The sequence below is a fragment of the Xenopus laevis genome, chromosome 7S (assembly GCF_017654675.1).
Source record: "Xenopus laevis strain J_2021 chromosome 7S, Xenopus_laevis_v10.1, whole genome shotgun sequence".
NCBI lineage: Eukaryota > Metazoa > Chordata > Amphibia > Anura > Pipidae > Xenopus > Xenopus laevis.
Window position 1 is genome coordinate 27,879,055 of NC_054384.1, and position 24,442 is coordinate 27,903,496.

The 24,442-nt window shown below is 39.7% G+C and overlaps 1 protein-coding gene across 3 annotated transcripts in view; it reads right to left on the reverse strand.

Moving 5' to 3' along the window:
* LOC108697472 (zinc finger matrin-type protein 4) overlaps nt 1-24,442 on the reverse strand; it is a 277,352-nt gene that overhangs the window by 239,056 nt on the left and 13,854 nt on the right. Inside the window, exon 1 of one of the 3 annotated variants that reach the window (XM_041571042.1) lies at nt 16,684-17,019. The exons of 1 other annotated variant lie outside the window; for it this stretch is intronic. In XM_041571042.1, the coding sequence (XP_041426976.1) occupies nt 16,684-16,719 (36 nt within the window). In that variant the 5' untranslated portion in view covers nt 16,720-17,019. Of the gene's footprint in view, nt 1-16,683; nt 17,020-24,442 lie in introns of those variants that run through there. One more of the 3 variants, XM_041571041.1, reaches the window with a different exon arrangement.

A 24,442-nucleotide genomic window follows, 5' to 3' on the forward strand; every position in this document is an offset into this window, starting at 1 on the left:
GCACATGTGGGGCTATAATAACAGGAAAATACATTTCCTTAAAGTGACATGGCAAAAGCAACCCATGTTATTTCATTTAATATTTTATAAAACCCCTAAAGTGTTATTTACTGTCACATTAGTCGTTCAAATTTTAATATTTTAAAAGTTCAAAGGTCTGCTTGGTCGAGGTGCGTGGATGCAATTTTGCTGAAAATTTGTTAGTTTGTCATTTTTGACATTCGCTGTGAGCGTGACATGCGTGACTTTCAGATGGTGTGGGAACCCTAAAACTATTGTCTGGGAACCCTGGCGCTATCCGTTGCATCAATGGGTGCAACTGTGTTTAAATCAAAATAGGGATAAACTGAGCGGCACTGGGCACAACTATACAGAATTACAAAGGAAGTTCTTGACCTTTAAAGGAGAACTAAACCCTAAAAATGATTATGGCTAAAAATGCCATATTTTTTATATTGAACTTATTGCACCAGCCTAAAGTTTCAGCTTGTCAATAGCAGCAACGATCCAGGACTTCAAACTTGTCACGGGGGGGTCACCATCTTGGAAAGTGTCAGTGACACTCACATGCTCAGTGAGCTCTGAGCAGCTGTTGAGAAGCTAAACTTTTTGCACATTTACAAACAGAAATCAAGGGTTCTCTGTAATATAAGATGATGCTACAAGGCTGATTATTAAAGGAAAACTATACCCCCAAAATGAATACTTAAGCAACAGATAGTTTACATCAAATTGAATGACATATTAAAGAATCTTACCAAACTGGAATATATATTTACATAAATATTGCCCTTTTACATCTCTTGCCTTGAACCACCATTTTGTGACTCTATCTGTGCTGCCTCAGAGATCACCTGACCAGAAATACTACAACACTAACTGTAACAGGAAGAAGTGAGGAAGCAAAAGGCAGAACTCTGTCTGTTAATTGGCTCATGTGACCTTACATGTGGTTTGTATGTGTGCACAGTGAATCTTACGATCTCAGGGGGCGGCCCTTATTTTTTAAAATGGCAATTTTCTATTTATGATTACCCAATGGCACATACTACTAGAAAAGTATATTATTATGATAATGGTTCATTTACATGAAGCAGGGTTTTACACATGAGCTGTTTTACTCAGTATCTTTTAATAGAGACCTACATTGTTTGGGGGGTATAGTTTTCCTTTAAATTATTATGCTAATTGTGCTTGTTTTTGAGTTGCCATGTAGTAATTATCTGTATTAATTACTAATCAGCCTTATATGGTGACTTTTAAATTCTATGTGTACTGTATATTGTGAGTGGGTCCCTAAGCTCAGTAAGTGACAGCAGCACAGAGAATGTGCAGTGAATCAGCAGAAAAGAAGATGTGGAGCTACTGGGGCTTCTTTTGAGGCACATATCTTCCCTGCTAAAGGGATGTGGTTGCCTTGGGCTGGTACAGCAGCCCAAAATGTAATGTACAATATTTCTGACCTACTTATTTAATTAAGCTTTAGTTCTCCTTTAAGGAATGGTATTTTTTGCGTAACTTGCGGAGCAGACTCTTGTGGGACTGTAGGTGCACTAGTTATTCTAATGACCCCTAGGGGCACATTTATCAAGGGTCGAATATCGAGGGTTAATAAACCCTCGAATTCGAACGTCAAATTGAAATTTAGCGCAAATTTAGTGCAAATCCTTTGATCGATCGATCAAAGTAAAAATCGATTTTAAGCGATCGATCGAAGGATTTTTCTACGATTGAAAAAAGGTTAGAAAAGTGCTGGGGAAGGTCGCCCATAGGCTGACATTGTACCTTGGTAGGTTTAAACTGCCGAAGTATGTAGTCAAAGTATTTTTTAAAGAGACAGTACTTTGATTATCGAAATGTCGAATTATCGAATAGTCGAACGATTTTTAGTTCGAATCATTTGAGTCGAAGGTCGTAGTAGCTTATTCGATGGTCGAAGTACCCAAAAAAATACTTTGAAATTCATAGTTTTTTTCATTCAAATCCTTCACTCGAGCTTAGTAAATGTGCTCCCTAATGTCTATACTTTTACCCTAAAAAGGTTTTCTTTTAATTGCATAGTCAGATTGGTCTTAATGCAACATTCTTGCCATATTCCATTTAAGGTGCACAAAACTAGCATAAAAAGATCAAAAGAATTAATTTTGAAAACCATAACATTATTGAAAGAATATCATTACTGTCATCTCCCCCAGATTGCCCAGATGTGGGCCAGTTTTGGACCCTGCCCCCAACAGACCCGTCATTTAACCCCAATTTTTTTACTAATTCCCCCTCTGAGAGAGATGTAAAGAAAATACAGCGTAAAACCTGTTGATATGCATTCTTACCCCAAAGCTTACACAGTATATGCTAAACACAGCATTATCTACTATAGGCTATAAAACTTAGACAAATGTGTTTTTTTATTCCAGCTCTGTGCCAACTGTTTCCTTTTATTCTGACTATTCTATTAATGGCATCAGAACACTCTCACAAAATAAAACAATCCAGAGCCATTCTGCTTTAAAGAAATAACATGCAAGGCTAACAATGGCTTGTCTCTGAATGGAAAATCCTTTAAAGAAGCAAGGGGAAACTATGCAACCATAATAACAGTATTGGCTCGAATTAGCATGCAAAATTAATTGGGGAAAGATTTTGCATGCCTTTAAATTCCAGCATTGTACAAGCAGCAAAGATCCGATTGTACGTATCAACGTACGATCGTATGTCCCCATCTCCCGACCTGCCTCTAACCATTCCTATCAAATAAAGTACAAAAGAACAGATCTGTTGATGTTCTGCCCCTGACAGCAATCGTACGATAGTTATGTTCTACCAAAGATGGTGACAGTCTCCCTCTGAAAATCGTATGATCGGCAATACATGCAGAGATATTACCCGCAGCCGACAGAAATCTTTTAACCTGTCCGATCGACCAAACGACCGATCTCCGCCGGACGAAAAATGTCGGGACTCTACACACACGGTCGGAAAATCGTACGAATCCTCGATTCGTACGATCAGATCTTTGCGTCTATGGCCAGCTTTAATCGCTGGGTAACTTCAATTTAAGCTGAGATAACTGCTATAGAGGACAACAGGCAATGTAAATGTCGCTGGGTCATGTTTATCAGGACAAATCTATAACAATCCCAAGCTAATACTTTCCTCCGTCCCTCTCATCAGAAAACAATCTATAGAAATCAATGGAACTTTCTCTGATGACGGATTCCAAGCAATCACTTTGCACCAGAATTGCCCCGGTTTTGTTGTAATAAATACTGTATGTTCCATTATGCAGTTAAGAGAACATTTATCTTAATAAAAGCTTGTTTTATGTTGTTCTTGTTTTTCCACGTTGTTCTGTATCTCCCCTATCAGTAAAAAAAACGGCTACAGTTACCTGAGCTGTTACATTAAAGATATTTTCAATATAATTGCTTCTGCTGCATTCAGCGGATTATAAAACCCAGTTTACTCGGAGCCGCCCGTTCACAGAAATGACTCAGAGTATTACTTCAGGGCTCATATTAAAGAGACACTTACATTAAAACAATGGAAATTCCGCATTATGCATTTATACACAATGAGCTCCTTTTCTAGGAGGCAGATATAGATGGAGGCATGAGATCTCTGTTCTTTTGATTTTCCTTTTAATTTTAGGACTCTTGGGTCCAAATAACAATATGGAAAACCCCTGGTTTTCTGTAATTTGGATATTCATACTTTAAAGGGATACTGTCATGGGAAAAAAAAAAAATCAAAATAAATCAGTTAATAGTGCTGCTCCAGCAGAATTCTGCACTGAATCCATTTCTCAAAAGGGCAAACAGATTTTTTTATATTCAATTTTGAAATCTGACACGGGGCTAGACATTTTGTCAGTTTCCCAGCTGCCCCAAGTCATGTGACTTGTGCTCTGATAAACTTCAATCACTCTTTACTGCAAGTTGGAGTGATATCACCCCCCACCCTTTTACCCCCAGCAGCCAAAGAAAAGAAAAATGGGAAGGAAGGATAGCAGCTCCCTAACACAAGATAACAGCTGCCTGGTAGATCTAAGAACAACACTCAATAGTAAAAACCCATGTCCCACTGAGACACATTCAGTTACATTGAGGAAAAACAGCAGCCTGCCAGAAAGCATTTCTCTCCTAAAGTGCAGGCACAAGTCACATGACCAGGGGCAGCTGGGAAATTGACAAAATGTCTAGCCCCATGTCAGATTTCAAAATTGAATATAAAAAAAACTGTTTGCTCTTTTGAGAAATGGAATTCTGCTGGAGTAGCACTTTTAACTGATACGTTTTGAAAAAAAAAACATTTTTTCTGATGACAGGCTCCCTTTAAAGGAACACTAACACCAACAAAAATCAGTGTTTTACAGCAATGACAATATAATATATTGTTACCCTGCACTGCTAAAACCTTTGTGTTTGCTTCACAAACACTGCTATAGTTTATATAAACCAGCTGCTGTGTAGCCATGGGGCCAGCTATTCAACCACAGGATACACAGCAGATAACAGATAAGTTCTGAAGAATCCTTTTGTACACTACAGAGCTTATCTGTTATCTGCTGTGTACCCTGTCCTTTTTCTCCCTTTTCAGCTTTGAATGGCTGCCCCCATGACTACAAAGCAGCCTGTTTATATAAACTATAGTAGAGTTTCTCAAACAAACACACCAGTTTTACCAGTGCAGAGTAATTTCATTATTTTAAATGTTTTTGTTCTTACTGTTCCTTTACACCTACAAGAAAATCATGTAAACATTAAATAAACCCAATTGGCTGGTTTTGCCTCCCTTAAGGATTCATTGTATTAGTCTGGATCAAGTACAAGCTACTATTTTATTTAGTGATGGGCGAATCAGACTCGTTCCGCTGAAAATTATTAAAACAGCGAAAATTCACTAAAATGCATTAATGTCTACGGTCAACAATTTTTTTTTTGAGGTGTGACAAATTTTTATGGGCGTTATTTTCGCTGCGAAACTTGGTGAAAAATGTTCTCTCATCAATTTCAATCATTATTACAGAGGAAAAGGAAATCATTTTTAAAAATTTGAATGATTTGGTTATAATGTCTGTGGGATTAAGGGTTTCCGGATAACAGATCCCATACCTGTGTAGCAATGCTTTACACTGCCCCTTCTTATAATCATTTCATTACTAGAGTTTTTGTTTCTTAAGTAGTATGGAGAAATGTTGTTATATAGTAATGTGCCTCATACTGCTAACTATTATAACGAGTTAAAAGACCAGTAGTATCAAAAACATTTGTTTTTTTAAATTTTTTTCAAAACCAGCAAAATGCCCTATTGAATATGAGGATTAATTCTATAGTCCAGTAGAGAGACAGGAGTAGCATTTGGCTTCTGATTTTGCTCTTGTGTAAGAACTAATCCCATTCTATTCAACACAGCCTGTTATCTGCTGTGTAAAACTGTGCCTTTCTTGCCTTAATGAATTTAAATGGCTGCCCCCGTGGCTACACAGCAGCTTATTTAAATAAACTATAATAATAGCATTTTTTAAAGCAAACATTTTTACCGGTGCAGGTTATTTATGTTTAATATTATTTTTATTTTGGTGTTACTAGTCCTGCATGCATGTAGTGCAGCAGTGTCAGATTCTTAAAGAAACAATGCTGGATAAAATGCTTCCCTATCTCTTCAGGACTAGTGTCTTAACTAATGGATAATAATCCTCTAATAATAATCCTGCCTGCTCTCTGGTTACCAGTTCTGTGCTTATGCAAACAACATTGGAAGAATTAAAGGAGAACTAAAGTAATATTTCATTGTATACACTGATATTACTGTACAAGCAAAGAGGTTCAGCAGCCCCTATAATAATGATACAGTCCTGTACAGTAAGCGGCTTGCCATCTTGGATCTTGTAAAGCCATTTTTTGATGGTCAGTAACACTGTACATGCTCAGTATGCACTAAGGTTGCCACCTTTCCGTGGCCCACGATCAGGGGAGATGGGGCGTTATGGTGATGTCACAGAGGCGGTGATGTTGAAGGCAGGGCGAGAGTAGAAAATGGGGCTATGATGTGGCGATTAGAGATTGGCTGATCGCCATGTCAATCAAGGGGGATCCTGCCCGGTTCAAAGGCTGACCTGGGCAGCCCTTCTGGAAACCGGGCTGTCCAGGTCAAAACCGGACAGGTGGCAACCCTAGTATGCACTGGGCAGCTTTTGTGAACCTAAACTTTGGGTTTGCTGGAAATCACCAAGTAGAAAACAAAATTATATCAGTCAAAGTAGCTGCTGATTTTGATTATTCATGGTAGAATGCCCTGGATTCTAGGATGCTATGTAATGTAAATTTGAATTATTTACTAATCAGCCTTGGATCTTGGATCTTGACAAGCAAACAGCTGTTGGTATCAACAACGAAGAAGCACTGCCTGACCCACAAATTCAATACACAAAAGTAAAAGGGGATTATGCACTGTCTGCTGGCTCCATCTCAGCTCCAGCAGCAATACTGTAAGTTATTTCAAGTGGACAGGAAAGCAGAATAAAAAATAGACAGGTATGCGGCCAGACAGAGACATAGATACTGCAGAAAATTTATGGACACAGGCAAATGGTAAAAATATTGACGAATAAAGAAAAGTAGAATTTGGCAATTGAAATATAGACGTGCTTGACTGTTGGCAGACTGAGCTGGATAACTTGGTTCAATAGAAAACTCGTATTTTTTCATTCTAGCACCTAAATACATTAAGCCAAATGGCTGGACAAATTCAGTCAACCATAGACCAATAATAATCCTAAAGATAACACACAGTAGACTCAGAAAGGAACATTAGCTTCATTCTACTCTCTAGGGGTCACACAATTTGATGAGAGGTAGACTGCCCTCCAGAAGCATGACTAAATGGCACCCAGCCTGCTCATTTGGCACCAGGGCTAAACTATCACTAGCACTGCTGTTATCAAGCAGTCAAGTGGAGTGGCTCATGGAAAGCAATCATTATATGCAGAAGGGACCAGTATAGGGCCCTCAATGGGATATTTATAAAGGTGCATGAAAATGGCATTGAAATACTGTTGTCACATATAGTGGCACAAAAAGTTCACCTTTTTTGCAAAACTAATACTGTCTGGTATTGGTTTTAAGTCAGATCATATTTGTAGCTTGTTTTCATCAAATATTATTACTGATTTGAAGATTATTGTCTTAAAAGTTAAAGAGCCCCAAAACAAGTCAGTGAAGCTTATGACTCACAGGCTAAGAGACCTCATACAGAGAGCTGCCCCTGACTGCAGGGCCTTTCTAAATAGTGCAGGTGCCCATTCCTTTAACCCTTGACCCATCTGGCAATCCATCATTGATCATTGGTTCGAAGACCTTATACAGAGAGCTGCTGAACTGACCTTGACTACTGGGCCTTTTTATATAGAGCCTGTCCATCTAACCCTTATCCTACCTAGCAATCCATGATTGATCTTGAGAAAGTAGGAGCCTTCCTTACTGCATATACATCACATGTCTCTCACTACAAGTATTCAGATGCTGCCATGCTTTCATTCACAAGTACTTGCTGGAAGGAAACAGATCAATGATGCATTACCTGACAGGTTAAGGATTAGATGACCAGGTAATAATCTGAAAGGCCCTTCAGTCAGGACTAGTTCGGCAGCTCTTTGCACAAGGTCTCAGACCCTTACTGCCAGGCAGAAAACTTTAAAGCTAATTTTCTCCAAAAGGATTAAAAATAAATAACTAAATCAAATTACAAAAATGGTTTAATTTAAAAACACTGTTCGATGGTGGGGTTTATTTACAGCTACAAGCACAGATGCTGCCACTCCAAATTGACTACAGCCAAAAAAATAAAGTCAAAATACACTCCTTGCATGTTAATATATGTAGTGGCACTCAGTGCTGCTGCCTTTGTTCTGCCTCCTGTTCTGTATTTTTACTACAGTTGCACATAATGATGCAGGGGAACCCTGGAGCTACAGCCAGCTCTAAACCAGGCAGCAATGTCAGGGTTCCTACAATGGCCAGTGTTAATCTCTGCAAAAGAATATGGCTCGCTTGTCACTCGCTCGCTTGTCACTCTTTGCTGAGTGCCATAAGGGACCCAACTGGATGTCAGAGACATAACTATAGAGGAAGCAGGCCCCAGTGTAATGGGGGGCTCAGAGGAGCTTGCAGGGAGAGCTTGCAGGCAAGGGGATGGAGAGGGCTGGTGATGAGAGGGAGCAGGTAGGGGCTGTGTTGTGCTCCGGGCCCCTCTGCACATATTCAGCACAATTGCATCTGTTTCAATTGTGCAACTGTAATTGTGATGCCGAAAAATTATGGATCAAAAATACTGTATTGTGTTGCCCTGCACTGGTAAAACTGCTGTGTTTGCTTCAGAACCACTACTATAGTTTTTATAAATCAGCTGCTGTGTAGCAATGGGGGCAGCCATTCAAAGGAGAAAAAGTTCAGGTTACACAGCAGATATCAGATAAGCTCTGTAGAACATAATGTTATCTGTTATCCACTATTTAACCTGTGCCATATAGCCTTTTTTCAATTCCTCCCATTGCTAGACAGCAGCTTGTTTATATGAACTATAGTAGTGTTTCTGAAGCAAACCAATCAGTTTTACCAGTGCAGGGCAACACTACATGATATTTTCATTACTTTAAAAAGATTTAATTTTTTGATATTACTGTTCCTTTAATTCCTAATTGTGGTTGTTAACCCGTTTTTTTTTGTTTTGTTTTTTTACCAAAATGGTTAACTACACCTTTAATAAAGAGCAGTGTAAAAAACATACTTACTTACTACAACCACTGCTTTCTGCACAGCACTGTCACAGTTAATTCCAAAATTCTTTGCATCAGAATTTGTCCTATTGACTTTAATAAGTTGTATTGTATTCTATTGATATATTTAGTAACGAAAATCTATGCCTCACATTCATTCACACATAATGGAGTAGTGCAATCTTTATCTTAAGGAAGAATGCACCTGAAAAACTAAAATAGAATATATTAACTCACCACAGATACATAAAATTATTGTTGGCTCAAATGTGATGCCAAGTGCCGTATTGCACAAATATTTTCAGAATTCGGCGCTTTTTCTGAGTTCTCTTTTAACATTGATTTGTTTTGGTCAGTCTTTCAGCGCTTAACAGGAGCCTCTGCTGAAACTTTTGCTAAGGCTCCTGCTGACAGGCAAAGTGATGACCATAATAAATCTCTTGTTTCGTTTTAATGAAAAAGTCAGAGCAAAGTGCTGGCTGTGATTCAGCAAGGAGTTCTGTTAGTTGGGGGCTACCTGTTTCTTAATGTGCACATTTAATGTGCACAGTAATCCTGTACACAAGACATTCAGAAGACACAGAGGAAAGAAGAACCAAGAACAAGATTCTGTATTTGTATATTTAGCTCCCCCTAACCTTAGCCCGCACCCTTTACATGTCAATACTATGTTAGGGTCCAGTCTGCAGGCAATTAAAGTACATGGGAGTTGCAGACAGCATTACTTGCTTACAAAAAACCCAATTATAACAACCAATCATAGACACGGACACTTGCATGGTGGAGAATGGCCGCAGCTGTTGTTTGTTAAATATCATATCAATCAGAACATTAATATTGCTAATGATACTAATACCTGTTCATACATATCTTCCCAGCCAGCCTCTGCATCAGATCTCTGCAGCGGACCGCCTTAAAGCTTGACCACAAATATCCTTAAGCCCCGCCAATTTTTTACCTAGCCAGGAGCATACCTCCACATGAAACTTCACTATAAACAACAATTAACTGCTGCGACAATATTTTTTTTTTTTTATATATGCATTCATATATTAGGATTTAGGTGGGTAGGATTTCCAAGACGATCCTCTTACGTCGGCTGCCGGTGAAGAATGAAGAGTGTTCGCCGGTTCGTCCTTTTATAGCCGGCTTTCGCGGCTTTTCCTGCGAAGCCACGCCCCTTTTTTGAATCGACCAATCAGAAGGCTTCCACAGAAACTACACGAGGTAAGTAAAAATACAGCAAACAGGGGGGGGAGGGGAGCTGCCGCACTCCCATGTTAGGGGAGGTTAAGTCACTCCCCGTTCATTTATTTTTGTTATTGTGTTGCCTCATCTATGCCCCCTTGCATGTCTCTGTCTCTCTCTCAGCCGCTTCACTCATTTACAAAAGAAAAGCCATTTGCAGTTTGTGCGTTGTGTGGCTTAATATGCCTTCCATTTCTTTCATGTTTAATTCTTGGGCAATTTTGGGACAATGTACTATATTTCTGCAATTGAACCCTAAGCCCTTTTAAAGGCTTATTAAACATTGGTTTTACAAACACAAAATGATGGAGAGACTAATCTCCCCTAACTGCTTCCCCCGTTAGAATAAAAAATCACCTGCAGCATGGCACTCGGAAAACGAAGCGCCCGAAGTTGCCTCACGAGGAAACTTCGGGCGACTTTTGAAAATGAATCGCCGTGAGTGCCATCCCACAGGTGATTTTTTATTCTAGCAGGCAGAAGACAGTGGGAAGCAGTTCAGGGAGATTAGTCGCCCCAAAGAAGAGGCGATTAGTCGCTGGGAGACTAAATCTCCCCGAATCTCCCAGTGTTACCTTACCCTTAAAAAAAGGAACACAAAGTATTCAGCAGGGGTATCCTGCCCAGTCCAACCCTGAAAAGACTTAAGATAAACATTCAGACTACTTGAACAGATTTAGGGTCGGGGCACACGGGCAGATTCGGGGACATTTATTTGCAGCAGTTAATCTCCCTGATCTGCCTTCCGGTGCCTTCCGCCAGCTAAAATGAAAATCGCCTGGGGGCAGGCACTCGGAGCGCTTCGTTTTCTGAAGTTGATCGTAATTGTCTCACGAAAAACTTCGGACAACTTTGGAAAACGAAGAAGGCAGGGGAAGACAGATCTGGGAGATAAGTCGCCACAAAGAAGAGGAGATTTGTCGCCTGGCAATTTATATCCCCGAATCTGCCCGTGTGCCCAAACCCTTAATATGTCGTTTTGGCCCATTTAGACTAAAAAGGCATCTTATCTGCCTGTGTATGTGGCCCTCCAGTGGGCCTGCTTGACCAATAATCAGCTAGATGTCAATTCAGGAAGGTTTAAGTATCCCTGTAATCCTATTGGTATAATTTACCCTGGGATCAAGCCCCTCATGGTGGACATATCAGGAATAAATCTGCTTGCCAAATGAGCAAATCTTTCAATGTTTGACCAGCTTTTATAGGGGATAACCTTAAGCAATTAGGTACTGTAAGTTTACTATTTGAACAATTAATTTATACCCAATGAGTTAACTAGATGGTACAGACAAGTATTCATTCTTACTTTAGAAAATGTATTTCCTCATTCTGTCGATATATATACTGTATAATTTATTATATATAAATATCTTATAGATATAGATTGTAAAGCGCAATTTTACACATGCAGTAAAAACTATTGTATAACAGAATAGCTAATTATTCTCTTAAGCAGTTAATATGAGGTTAGACAGTAACCCAACAAAAGCTCAGATTGGGGGTATTTCTCAGAACTATCCAGTGCTACACAGGACACAAAGTACTAATTTAAATGGATTATATATTGAAGCAAGTAAAGTTCGCCATTTTTTTCAAAGGTGTCACGTTTTTGACCTTTTCGAAAATCGAACGGACGCTGTTATGGAATAATTGTGGTAATCAAATCATTAGCAATATGGAATATAATAAAAATACTTTCGTGCTCTCCTGCTGTAGCAACAGTACGTGTGAAAGAATCAGGCAGATTCAATGTTGATGTTGTTTATAACGTTTCAAGGACACTTGGCTCCCTTTGCTTCACAAAGCTTTATGCCTCTCAATGGCTAACCTTCCCACAATGCATAGCATTCGTAACAGTCTGCTCAAGCGCTACAGACATTCCAGAAGTGATAGGTTGTTTGCTATTTGTATATAATGTGATTAGTAATATGACAGCAAAATTCTGGTGTATTTTCAGACCAAAGTGATACCCGCCAACTTGATCCATGGGAAAATAAAAGGGTATACTGTATACACGGTTCTTAAAAGGGTTGTAGAAATAGATTGCCCAAGGCTCCACCATTCATCTGTTAGTGCTGAACCTTATCCAAGGGCTAGTACTGGCAGACCTACTTAAAAAGACAACTGATAACTGATAACTATAGCCTATAGAACCAAATATGCAATGGTAGTATACAATCATAATATATATAGACACAGCCAGTGGCGTAACTATAAAAGAAGCAGACCCCGCAGTGGCTGGGGAACAGGGAGTCCTGGACCATAGGGTCAGCTTCCTCTATAGTATTAAAAATCACCCTCAAACAACCAGCAGAGCCGCACAAGGTAATGCACACTGGGCCCCTTCAATTTGTTTCGGCTGTGAGGCTGGTACGGTCTTGTTTCGCTGCTGGACATAGCCTTATACCTAAAAAGAACACTCAATCTAGAACTAGGATTGGTTTAAGAGCAGTGGCGGACTGGGACACCAGGGGCCCAACCAAAAAAACCTTAGAGCAGGGGCCCACTCTAAGCAGGCCTGGATTTGTGGAAAGGCCCTAGGGCGGCATGATTTTAGGGGGGGGGGGCATGCTGCTCATTCACACCCACATTGGTTCAAAAATACTGGGGATGTGCTGGAGATTTGGGCCCAACCAGTGGGACTTTGATGGGAGATATACTATTTATTGTATTGCATCTTAAAAAAAGTATTACCATGAAGCAGTAGTTTTCAGACATCCACCTTTTAAGTTCCTAAATTTGTTGTACATGCACCCCCTTACTATTAAGTTATAAACACATGAAAACATTACCAACATTATCTATGACAGATAATCTCAACCATACTGCACTTCAGGCTGAGTTTTCTGGTATATCTAGCAGAGCACATAGGCATTCTGCCTAAATATTACCCAACTGGCCCTCAGGTTGTGCCCCTACTACTCAAGGACCCCGTAGGAGGGACAGCCTCACATTCTGAGAACCATCGCCCTAAAGGCAGTACAACAATGTTGCTTAAAATGTGAATCTACAATTCCCACCATACCATATGCATTAATCCATTACAAATCAACTCCAAAACAAGCTTTCAGATTATTAACGCTCAGTTTTAGCATGTTGCATATATAATAATCCCATGGTTTATGGTATGAGGCCGGAGAAGACAATTTCATACATAGTATAAAAATATAATTATTTAATCATTCATTATTGTGAATCATGGATCACTGCTCTTCACAACGTGAAAATAAAATGCCAAAACAGCTTTCAATCAAAGAACAACACAGGACATACAATCAGAAGTAATTTGTACTGACATTAAATCATTTAACTTGTAATGAGAGGGATTCATTGCATAAGCTTTCAGAATGTGTATAATGTTTATTTATAGTATAGTTCCACACTGTTTGCCTTCCTTAAAGTACAGAAATTTGCTGTTCAAACCATTTAAATTCCAGTAACCATTGTCATCAGCACTGGGCTGGTTTCATCCACTGACAAGACTGGCAGAATCATTCTTTGGTTGAAGATTTAAATATTGGGGTCACAAACATACTCATAATTCACACCTACTGAAACTGATGCATGAAATATAGTATGATAACTAATCATACTACAAAAACCTGTAAGAAGAACCTGAAAGAGATTATCCAAAATAAGCTGTTATCAATGATTCATCTCTACATTGCATGGAGTAGACAACACCTGTGTATGTTTTGCAATGCAAATTAACAAAAAAAAAAATACATTCATAAATAAATGAAACCTGTAAGAGTAATAAGTGTTGCAGAGTCACGTGCATGTTCCAACTTTAATTAGTTAAGTCAGCTGCGTACGTCTCTCTACATGGAATTTAGATTCTCACAAATCCACTGGGTGCATTTCAGACCTGACTGTTAAATGATACAGTTCACAAAAATGTTCTTCATATGCTAACTACCAATTTTCAACTAGCCAGATCATTTTCTATTTTTTTCAAGACACAAAAAGTACAGAGCAAACACCTGTTTTAATATAAGCTCTTGTTTCAGTTGTCTTGCTTGGGGTAGCTGGGGAAGAGACAGAAGGTAGTGACAGCATTTGGCAAGCAATGTATGCCATGTAGGAAACATTCATATACTTTATCCCATCTAGGGACCTCAGGGATTATGTATCCCATCAAGTGGACATTGATACCCTGTATACAACCTAGTTAACACTGATATTTGGTGTCCCACCTAGTAAACGCTGAGATTTTGTATCCAATCTAGGGCACACAGTGATCCTGTATCATATAAAAGAAAACACCCAGATCGTGTATCTCAACTAGTGAACAGTGAAACCCTGTATCCCATCTAGGAAGAACCCAGATCCTATATGCCATCTGGTTAACACTGAGATCCTGTATCCCACCTAGGAAGTACCCAGATTATGTATCCCATGTGGGGAACATAGAGAGTTTGTATTAGACCTGGGGCACACTGAGACCCTATATCTCATAAAGTTATCATTTAGAGAACACTGTGATCCTGTGTCCCATGTAGGAAATATTTAGAGCCTATATTCTCTATAAAGAACACTAAGATGCATATCTAGTGAACACTGACATCCTGTAGCCCATCTAAGGAACACAGAGGTTCTGTATCTCATCCAGGAAACATTCAGATCCTGTATCACATCTAAGGAACACTGAGATCCTGTACCCTTTGAAGGGATCACTGTGACCCTGTATCCCATGCAGGAGACACTGAGATGCTTTAACCCTTGAATGGAACACTGAGATGCGGCATCCTGTAAAATGAACACTGAAATCCTGTGTCCCATGAAGGCAACCCTGAGCTCCTGTGACCCTAAGATTATGTATACCATAAAAGGAACCCTAAGATCCTTTTTCCCATGAACGGAACCCTAAGATCCTGTATCCCATGCAGTGAGCACTGAGATCCTGTATCCCATAGAGGGAACCCTGATATTCTGTATCTCATGAAGGCAATCTTGAGAGTCTGTATTCCATGAAGAGAACCATGAGATCCTGTATCCCATGAAGGGACCTGTGAGATACTGTATTCCATGAAGGGAACCCCGAGATCCCGTATCTCAAGAAGGGAACCTGAGATCCTGTATCCCATGAAGGGAACCGGATATTATGTATCCAATGAAGGGAACCCTGCTGTTATGTATCCAATGAAGGGAGCCCTGATATTATGTATCCAATGAAGGGAGTCCTGAGATACTGTGTCCCATGAAGGGAACTCTGAGATCCTGTATCCAATTAAGGGAACCCTGATATTATGTATCCAATGAAAGGAACCCTGATATTATGTATCCAATGAAGGGGACCCTGAGATCCTGTATCCCATAAAGGGAAACCTGATATAATGTATCCAGTGAAGGGATCTTTGATATTATGTATCCAATAAAGGGAACCCTGAAATTATGTATCCAATGAAGGGAACCCTGAGATCCTGTATCCAATTAAGGGAACCCTGATATTATGTATCCAATGAAAGGAACCCTGATATTATGTATCCAATGAAAGGAACCCTGATATTATGTATCCAATGAAGGGGACCCTGAGATCCTGTATCCCATAAAGGGAACCCTGATATAATGTATCCAGTGAAGGGATCTTTGATATTATGTATCCAATAAAGGGAACCCTGAAATTATGTATCCAATGAAGGGAACCCTGATATTATGTATCCAATGAAGGGAACCCTGAGATCCTGTATCCAATAAAGGGAACCCTGATATTATGTATCCAATAAAGCGAACCCTGATAGTATGTATCCAATGAAGGGAACCTTGATATTATATTTCCAATAAATGGAGCCCTGATATAATGTATCCAATGAAGGGAACCCTGATATTATGTATCCAATGAAGGGAACCCTGAGAACCTGTATCCAATAAAGGGAACCCTGATATTATGTATCCAATAAAGGGAACCCTGCTATTATGTATCCCATAAAGGGATCCTTGATATTATGTATCCCATAAAGGGAGCCCTGAGATACTGTATCCCATAAAGGGAACCCTGATATTATGTATCCCATAAAGGGAGCCCTGAGATACTGTATCCCATAAAGGGAACCCTGATATTATGTATCCAATGAGGGAACCCTGATATTATGTATCCCATAAAGGGAACCCTGATATTATGTATTCAATAAAGGGAACCCTGAGATACTGTATCCCATAAAGGGAACCCTGATATAATATATTAAATGAAGGGAACCCTGAGCTGCTGTTCATTTCCCCGCTCAGCGCTGTAACACATCATTTAGCCTTCCAGGAACTGTCCGGCACTCGTGGTGCTGAAACGACCAACAACACAGAGAGACTATCGGGAGACAGAGTGATCCCAACAGCTCCGAGAGCTTTATAACCTTGGCACACTCTGCGCCCACTGACCGACACAACTAAATCGCAGCTACTGCGTATGACTTTAGCGCCCTGCGTGTAGCCTCTGCCAGAGAATCGCCGCATTCTCTCTATTCGTGCGGTGGAAGATCGGCTTCACACTCCAGGGTCATTTCTAGGATAACAGGGACTGAGCCGCTCACGAGCTTCACTTCCATTTCCATTTGCCTCCCCCTAGAGAGAGATGTGCAGGGAGCTGCTCTATAATACATGGGATACTGCCGCCGTATTGTCTGTGCTCTGTCCCAAACAAACGTTCCACATACGAGCAGGGAACTTACCTTAACGAGCTGACTGGCTGCTGCTTCGATCCACATCTGCCCCTGTTTCTCAGCACAGGCTGAATACGTCCAAGCACTTTAATATCCTATGTGCTGCCAAGCTGCAAGCCTCAGCCCTCCTTGTACTGTCACGTTGCTCCCAGCTGATGAGATTGATTTTCATAAAGGTGAGATGCCTGTGATGTGTGTGTGTGTGTCTGTGTGTCTGTGTGTGTGTGTATAGTAGCAAAGACACTACACTGCCTTACCCTCTGCCACACACAATCACACCAGCTCAGGGCTCCACTACAGTAACTCAGAGCTACTGCATCTCACTCACATCCCTTTTGTTTGCTGGAACCTACAGCTGGGCCCCTAGCAATGTACTCACTGACTTGCTCACTGCTGTCCCCCTCATTTAGTTGCTGGCAAATGGGGACGTCCTGATTAATATAATAATAGATACAAACAGTGCCATATTATTAGCAGCTTCCTACATACAATGCACTATAGAATAGATTATACCCAATACACACACACACACATATTCATATTCTAAAAAAATAAATGTGGGTGACTGTTTTATTCAACTTTGTCCCTGATGCATATCCACATATTTGAATGTACACACTGCAATGTCTGCAGTATCCTAGAGGCACATTGAAGTAAACAACTAATGCAGATGGGGCAGGGGTCCCCAACCTTTTTTACCCGTGAGCCACATTAAAAAATAAAGAGAGTTAGGGGGCCAACACAGGCATGCAAAAACTTCCTGGGGTGCCAAATAAGGGCTGTAATTGGCTAGTTGGTGGCCCCTGTTCGGACTGGCAGCCTGTTTGGCAGTACACCTGGTTTTTATGCAACCAAAACTTGCCTCAGAGCCTGGAATTCAAAAATAAGCACCTGCTTTGAGGCCACTGGGAGCAACATCCAAGGGGTTGGTGAGCAACATGTTGCTTGAGAGCTACTGGTTGGGGATCACTGATCTAGGGCCATCAAATATTGCTGCTTTTGCTTGGATATGAAATTTTTTTTTATTTTGGAAGATGTTCAAGTGTAGGACTGATATAGAAATGGGCAGCACATAGAGCAGTGGTTTAGGGGGAGTCAGAAAGCACAGTGGCTAAAACATCATGGGGTAAATTTACTATGCTGTGAAAATTCGCCAGCGACGGCTTCAAACCCATCACAACACTTCGACAGGAGAAAATTCTCTGGGACAAAGCTAATTTACTAAACAGCAAAGTTTCCTCCTGGCCGACGGATGCTGGAGAATTTTCGCTAGCGTTATTCCGGCAATGCGAGCAAATCAAAGCGAAGAAGCGATAGCGTTCAATTCTGGTGAATGCAACGTCGCTAAAGGTCTTGCGCTCAGGCTAATTTGCATACGGAAATTTAAAGTTTAATGCACGTCTTTATATTACATGCTGCATCTAATACATTATATTTACACTGATAACTACACATGCCAAGTGAACCATAATAAAGTCAATAGAGCTGTTATAATGCCCTACACAAAAGCCCAGTGTAAAATAATGTTCCCATTTGTTATAAAATGTATGGGGGAAACCAGTTACACAAAAAAAAATGTAAACACTTTTGCAGCCTATCACACTGAAAAAAGGAAAAGACGCCAGCGTTTTTTGGTCTTAGAAGTTTTTCCACACAAAATATATGATGTAAGTAACTGAAAATTGAGGAAGATCTATACTCTCCGTTGCACTTTGCCTGGTCTGAGCTGGCGAAGGCAAGTCTAGCGAAAGAGGTAGCGCTCAGTAAAATCTGCATTTTAGTGAATTTTTCGAGTAACATCCATTCGCCAGAGCGAAAAGTCGCCTGGTGTTAGAGTGCGAATCACCACTAGCATCTATCTCCTTCGCTAGCAACGTGACCCTGCACCCGTTAGTAAATCAGCAAAGTCCCTGAAAGCCGTAACCATGGCGAATCATCACCAGCGTCAGTCACTTCGTCCCATGTATGTTGCACTGCTAACTTCCAGATGGTTTTCCATTGCTCATCTACTGGTCTCAATTTGTAAAAACTCTCTGTACGCAACACAATGGCAGAAAAGCACAATGGCAGACAAGACAGGAGTCTACGTCCTCTATAGTTACTATATGTAAAGTCAGGGCCCCAGCATCAAGGTTGGCATTATCTCAGAAGGCTCCCAATAGAACTTATGCACTTTATTTGACATGGGCACCAGTCTTCAGTGCGGCACTCAAGCTACAGCACATACTGTTTCTGACAGATATTTTTTCTAATGATATTTACATTTTTTAGCACATTATACATTGCAGTGCAGTAGTTAATATATAACCTAATTAAAATTGAATACAGAGAGAGGTCAATGATAAAACACATAGTAAATGTGAAGAGAGGTAAGTTAAGAGTAATCTTGAGCACTGCATTTTAATTAATGAACTGTCACCTAACCCTGCAATCCCTCGCAGTTACTTTCCTGTGGTTATTGCTCTCCAGTATCGTTCCCAGAAGTCCTTGAAAAAAACACATAGGAATGAAATGACTCTGCTCACAGAAGACATTGAAGCCCTGACACTTGTAAAGTATGTCTTAAAGACGTGGTTCATCATTAAGGTAACTTTTAGAATGTTGTAGAATAGCTAATTCTAAGCAACTTTTCAATTGGCCTTCATTTTTCTTTTTTATAGTTTTGTGAATGAGTTGCCTTCTTCTTCTGACTCTCAAAAGACTCTTCTTCGCTTGTCTTAAAAAAACAGTCTCTGTAAAGATATAAATGTATTGTTATTGCGACTTTTTATTACTTAGCTCTCTAGTCAGGTCTCTCCTATTCGTATTCCAGTCTCTTATTCACAGCGACATTTCTTACTAAAGAGCCACCTGTACTGCCACCCCCCCTGCCCGCTTACCTCTCCGGGGGAGGCAGCAACGCTAGTGCGGGGAGCGCAATTGCACTATCCCTCACTAGTAGAGCCGAATTTCGGCTTTAAAAAACGGAAATTCGTCTCTTAAAGGCACCAGGAGCGGCTTTTTGCCGCCCCTGGAAATCTACCTGGCATTGCCGCCTGAGGCGAGTTACTCAACTCGCCTCATTGGCGGAGCGCCCCTGCTTATTCGAATTAATGCATGGTGGCTAGGGTAACGTGGACCTTAGCAACCAGATTGCAAGCAGATACGTGCTGCATAAAAAACTAAATAACTGAAAAAAAGACAAATAATAAAAAATGAAAACCAATTGCAAATCAACTCAGAATATTACTGTCTACATCATAATGAAAGTTAATTTAAAGGTTTGAGCAGGGAAATCTCAGGGGTCTGTCTGTCTGTGACAGTAAAGGCATGCGAGTGCACAATGTCAGATGTTTTTATCTTGTTGCTATTTCACCAAAGAAGCCAATGTAATGCTTAACAGAGGTGTCGATAGGCTTTTCACACTTCTTTCTAAATTCAAAATGACAAACACATTGTCACGGAACACTGAAAAACACGACAAACTACAGACCATTAGTGGCAACCCTGAGAGTGGGAAAATTGTAAAAGTGAAAAGGGGACTTTGCACAGTTAAAAAAAGTTATATGGTTTCAATTGCCCGCAACATTATTAGTGCTTAGTTCTCTTTGGATATTAAAAGCTGGTAATGGCGGAATGTGTTTATCAGCACTAGTGATGAGCGAATTTGAATTTGTGAATTTCTGCATTTCTCCGCAAGCAAATAAATTAATGAAACTGCGGCGAAAAATCTGTGTGTCAAAACATTTTGCACGTCAAAATTATTGGGACGCCCATTGACTGTAATGCATTTGGACAAAATTGGCACACGTATAAAAATTGACGCTCATCAAAATAATTTTGATGCATTTCATGAATTTGTCCATCGCTAATCAGCAGTATCAAATAGCCATTGATGGTTTCCATGGACTGGGTGCACCCTACAAGGGTCTGAAGTGTACCATGCACTGCTTACTAGGATGCAGTGATCTATAGATGTGACAGAGAGCACTGCTGCTGGTTAAATAATGTACAAATCTGATATAATTGTCTGCATGAATGTTTTAAGGCTGACAGAGAAGCACAGAATATATTTATTCATAAAATCCCAGTAGCACATCTATTTTGTCAGCAGTTAATCAGAACAAAACTCTGGGTACAGTCCTAACAAATTTCCCTTTTGAACTCCCTTGGCTTTCTTTTGTGCACAATGCACAATTCCCTTGACTGATAATCAGTTGTTGAGCGATGCCTTGACTCAAGTAACTCACTCCACAGACAGGTAAGTGTTGGTCATCATGCACTCCACAATCTGGCTCTAAGCACAGTACGTAGATAACTTTTAGAACTTTTGGGTTCTGCCTCCACATTACACACTGTGCTCAGGAGAATATTTGCAGATCAGCAGAAGCTTCAATAAAACAGACACTGCACTATTTCAGAATGGGGATTATGACACAGTCAGATCTCTGTGCTAACACTCAAGCTGTTTATGAACCAAGGATATTACACACTATATAATTCCAAATCATCACGAAGTATTTCTATGGTCCAAAGACTGCAAAAAAAAGATAAATAGAATCGTTTTCCAACCCCTTCCCCCCTTTGAATTACTCTATCATGGTCCAATGATCTGGCTAAATTAGCAGCACATTGGTTCTTAATGTTAATGTGAGCAGAGAACTCCAATCTTCATTAATTAAACATATGTATAGAGCAAGTCAATTAATATGTAAGTCCTACAGTCATGAAAATCCTAAGAAAGTGCTTTAAAAAAAATTATAGATATGCAGAAATGCAATAGAAAAATCACTGGACTGAAAAATGAAATGTACAGTTTATGTAAGTTGTAAGAAGAGCCAGTAACACAACTAGCAAACTACCAACATATGGACAGTATTAAAATAAGTCCCACGGGTGCATCTCCATTAGAACTGTAGATTTAAAACCACCTTATTTATGTCCATATGGACATGCGGATTGGGTAGAACAAATTGGGTATTCTCCTACTACAGGAGCTATCGTGTATTCATGTTGGCATGTAGAGTGGGCATTTAGGATAGGATTTTGGGTTAGATACTTGAATACCGTATATAATTTCAGCATCTTCTATTTTCTTTAGATGCATATATATATATGAATATAATTCACACTACAAATTTTGAAATTCCTCTTCACTATCTGCAAATTTTGCCGCAACTAAAAAGTTTCCAAAACAAAAAAGTTCCCATAAGAAAATACGCCCACTGACTTTAATGCATTTGGAGTGAGAAAAACGCCTATTGACTTTAATGAATTTGGACAAAAAGTTGCAGAGACAAAAAGGTTGCCACAATAAAAAACACCCATTACCTTTAATGCATTTGGACTTAAATGCACTCACAGTCTTGTAGGCAATAATGAATAATATGGTGCTGGTCTCACATTTTAAAAAGCTCCTTTATTGGAGCTCCCTATAGACCTGCTTCAGACAGTGTCGGACTGGCCCACCAGGATACCAGGAAAACTCCCGGTGGGCCCAGGTGTCAGTGGGCCTCAAGCTGCTAAACTTTTGTCCTATTTCATGGCCATTCCCTATTCTAGGTTGATTGAGGAAATGAAGAATATTAGTGGGCCCCTGGTCTAAGGTTTCATGGTGGGCCCCTGGTCTAAGGTTTTTGGGTGGGCCCCTGATATCCCAGTCCGACACTGGCTTCAGATAGGAGGGGGACAGCCAATCACAGCCCTGCAATCACAAAAGCAAAGACAGGATTCAGTTCCCTATCAGGTCAGCCTAGTTTCTGATTGGCTTCTATCCTAAAGTGTAGTGTGTTGAGTGCTGGCCCCGTGTACAGCCTGGGAAAGGAGGCAGCAGGAAGAGGATCAGATGGGAGAGACTAGTAGTGTTTTACTACAATAAATGAGCCAGACACACTATTTTTTTGTAAGCATTTTCCTTCTATTTTTAAAATAGCATAATGCACTACCACATTTTTTGTTTTTCACACAATGTCTCCTTTAAAGGAGAGGGTTTAAGATTAACATCTCCTTAAGTGGTGCAACTTTTTGTTTAAGGCTCTTTAACCTCTTAACCATAGTTAAAAGAATCAGCATATGAAAAATGCAACTAAAACCATTGAAAAAAATTCAAATACCTCAAAAAAAAAAAAAGAAAACTTGGATTGATTGAATAGTTTAAATTTGCCTAGGACAACTCCCATTACCTTCTACATAACCTTGGAAGCTTTTACTTGATTGGAAGTTATAATTCGAGTTTGTGAGTTTTAGTGCCAAAAAAATTGTTGAGTTTAATGATAATCATGTAGTTGCTGTGGAATTAGCCATGCACGTAAATAGGTATTACATCAGGTCCATTACATCATGTACTCTGTAAAGTAAAACTTCAGCTAACAGTGATAGGAGAATGGATGTGAATAGCTTTCCAGTATTGCCTTTGCTGAACTAATGACTTGAAAATGACAATAAGCAGCAGGCGCTGTAATAATTCCTGTAAATACTGTTATGTAATAGAGATTTGCTTCCTTATACAGGTTTCTAAAGCTTTTCAGCAATACAAAATTGTAATAGTCAAAAAGAAAGATTGCTTAACCTTCTAATGTTAGAGGTCAGCATAACACATAGCGCTGTGATTCTTCTCAAGGTAAAGTGTGATATTTCATCTTGCTTCAAAAGAGCTATGATACTCCTCAGTTTTCCAGTTTAAGCTAGGGTATGCAGTCTGCAATGTTGATCATGCAATTACAATTAAATCCCTAGCTTTGCCTAGTGTAGGATCTTACAGTGAAACGTTTATTATGGCCATCAGTTACAGGTGTAGATTATTGTTGCCCAACTGATTTTTGACTCTTATAATGATTAGCGGTTGCACTGACCTTTATGCATGGCATTATATTTTTTTTTAATGAACTGACCCCTGAATGAATATGGTATACTTGATAAGAATCCCTCTTCATGGAAGAACTTAGACTACAGCAATTCAGACCATCTCAAATCTATGGGTGTTGTAGAAGCAGAGCTTTGTTTATTCCCTAGGAGACATTTGATCCAGCAATAGATGGGAGGTCACACGGTATACATGACCAAAATAAATGTTGTTAATATAAAAAATATATAAATAGGTATTATAATAAAATCCGAACTCCGTGGGTCACGTTTCAGTGGTGCTCTATCTGGGAACTTTGCTGCTCAACAGTTCCATGTATACAGCAGTAACCAAGAAGATTCAGATGGCACACACATAGCAAAATGTGCATAAATAGGTATTACCCTAAATAAAAGGCAGCACTTCCCATCAAGGGGCCTATAGTGAATGCCTATTTTGTCTTGCCCTAAAACTTGCCCTGTAGGAATATATATCTGCTCAGTGAACCAGCGTCATCATTAATCTTGTGATTCCATTAAGGTTAATGTAAACAAAACAAGTTAATGTAACATTGTTTAGAATGTTATTGTAAGCACTTTCTGCTATTTACATTCATTCTAGTTTTCAAGATAGCACAGGTATGGCAACCATTATCCAGAAACCCATTATCCCATAGACTCGATTTTAATCAAATAATTCCGATTTTCAACATGATTTCCCTTTTTCTCTGTAATAACAAAACAGTAGCTTGTACTTGAACCCAACTGAGATATAATTGATCCTTACTGGAGACAAAACAATCCTATTGGGTTAATGTTCAAATTATTTTTTAGTAGACATAAGGTATGGAAATCCAAATTATGGAAATACCCCTTATGAAAACCCCCAGTTCCAAGCAGTCTGGATAGCAGGTCCCATACCTGTAGTAGTTTTAGACTGACAATATAA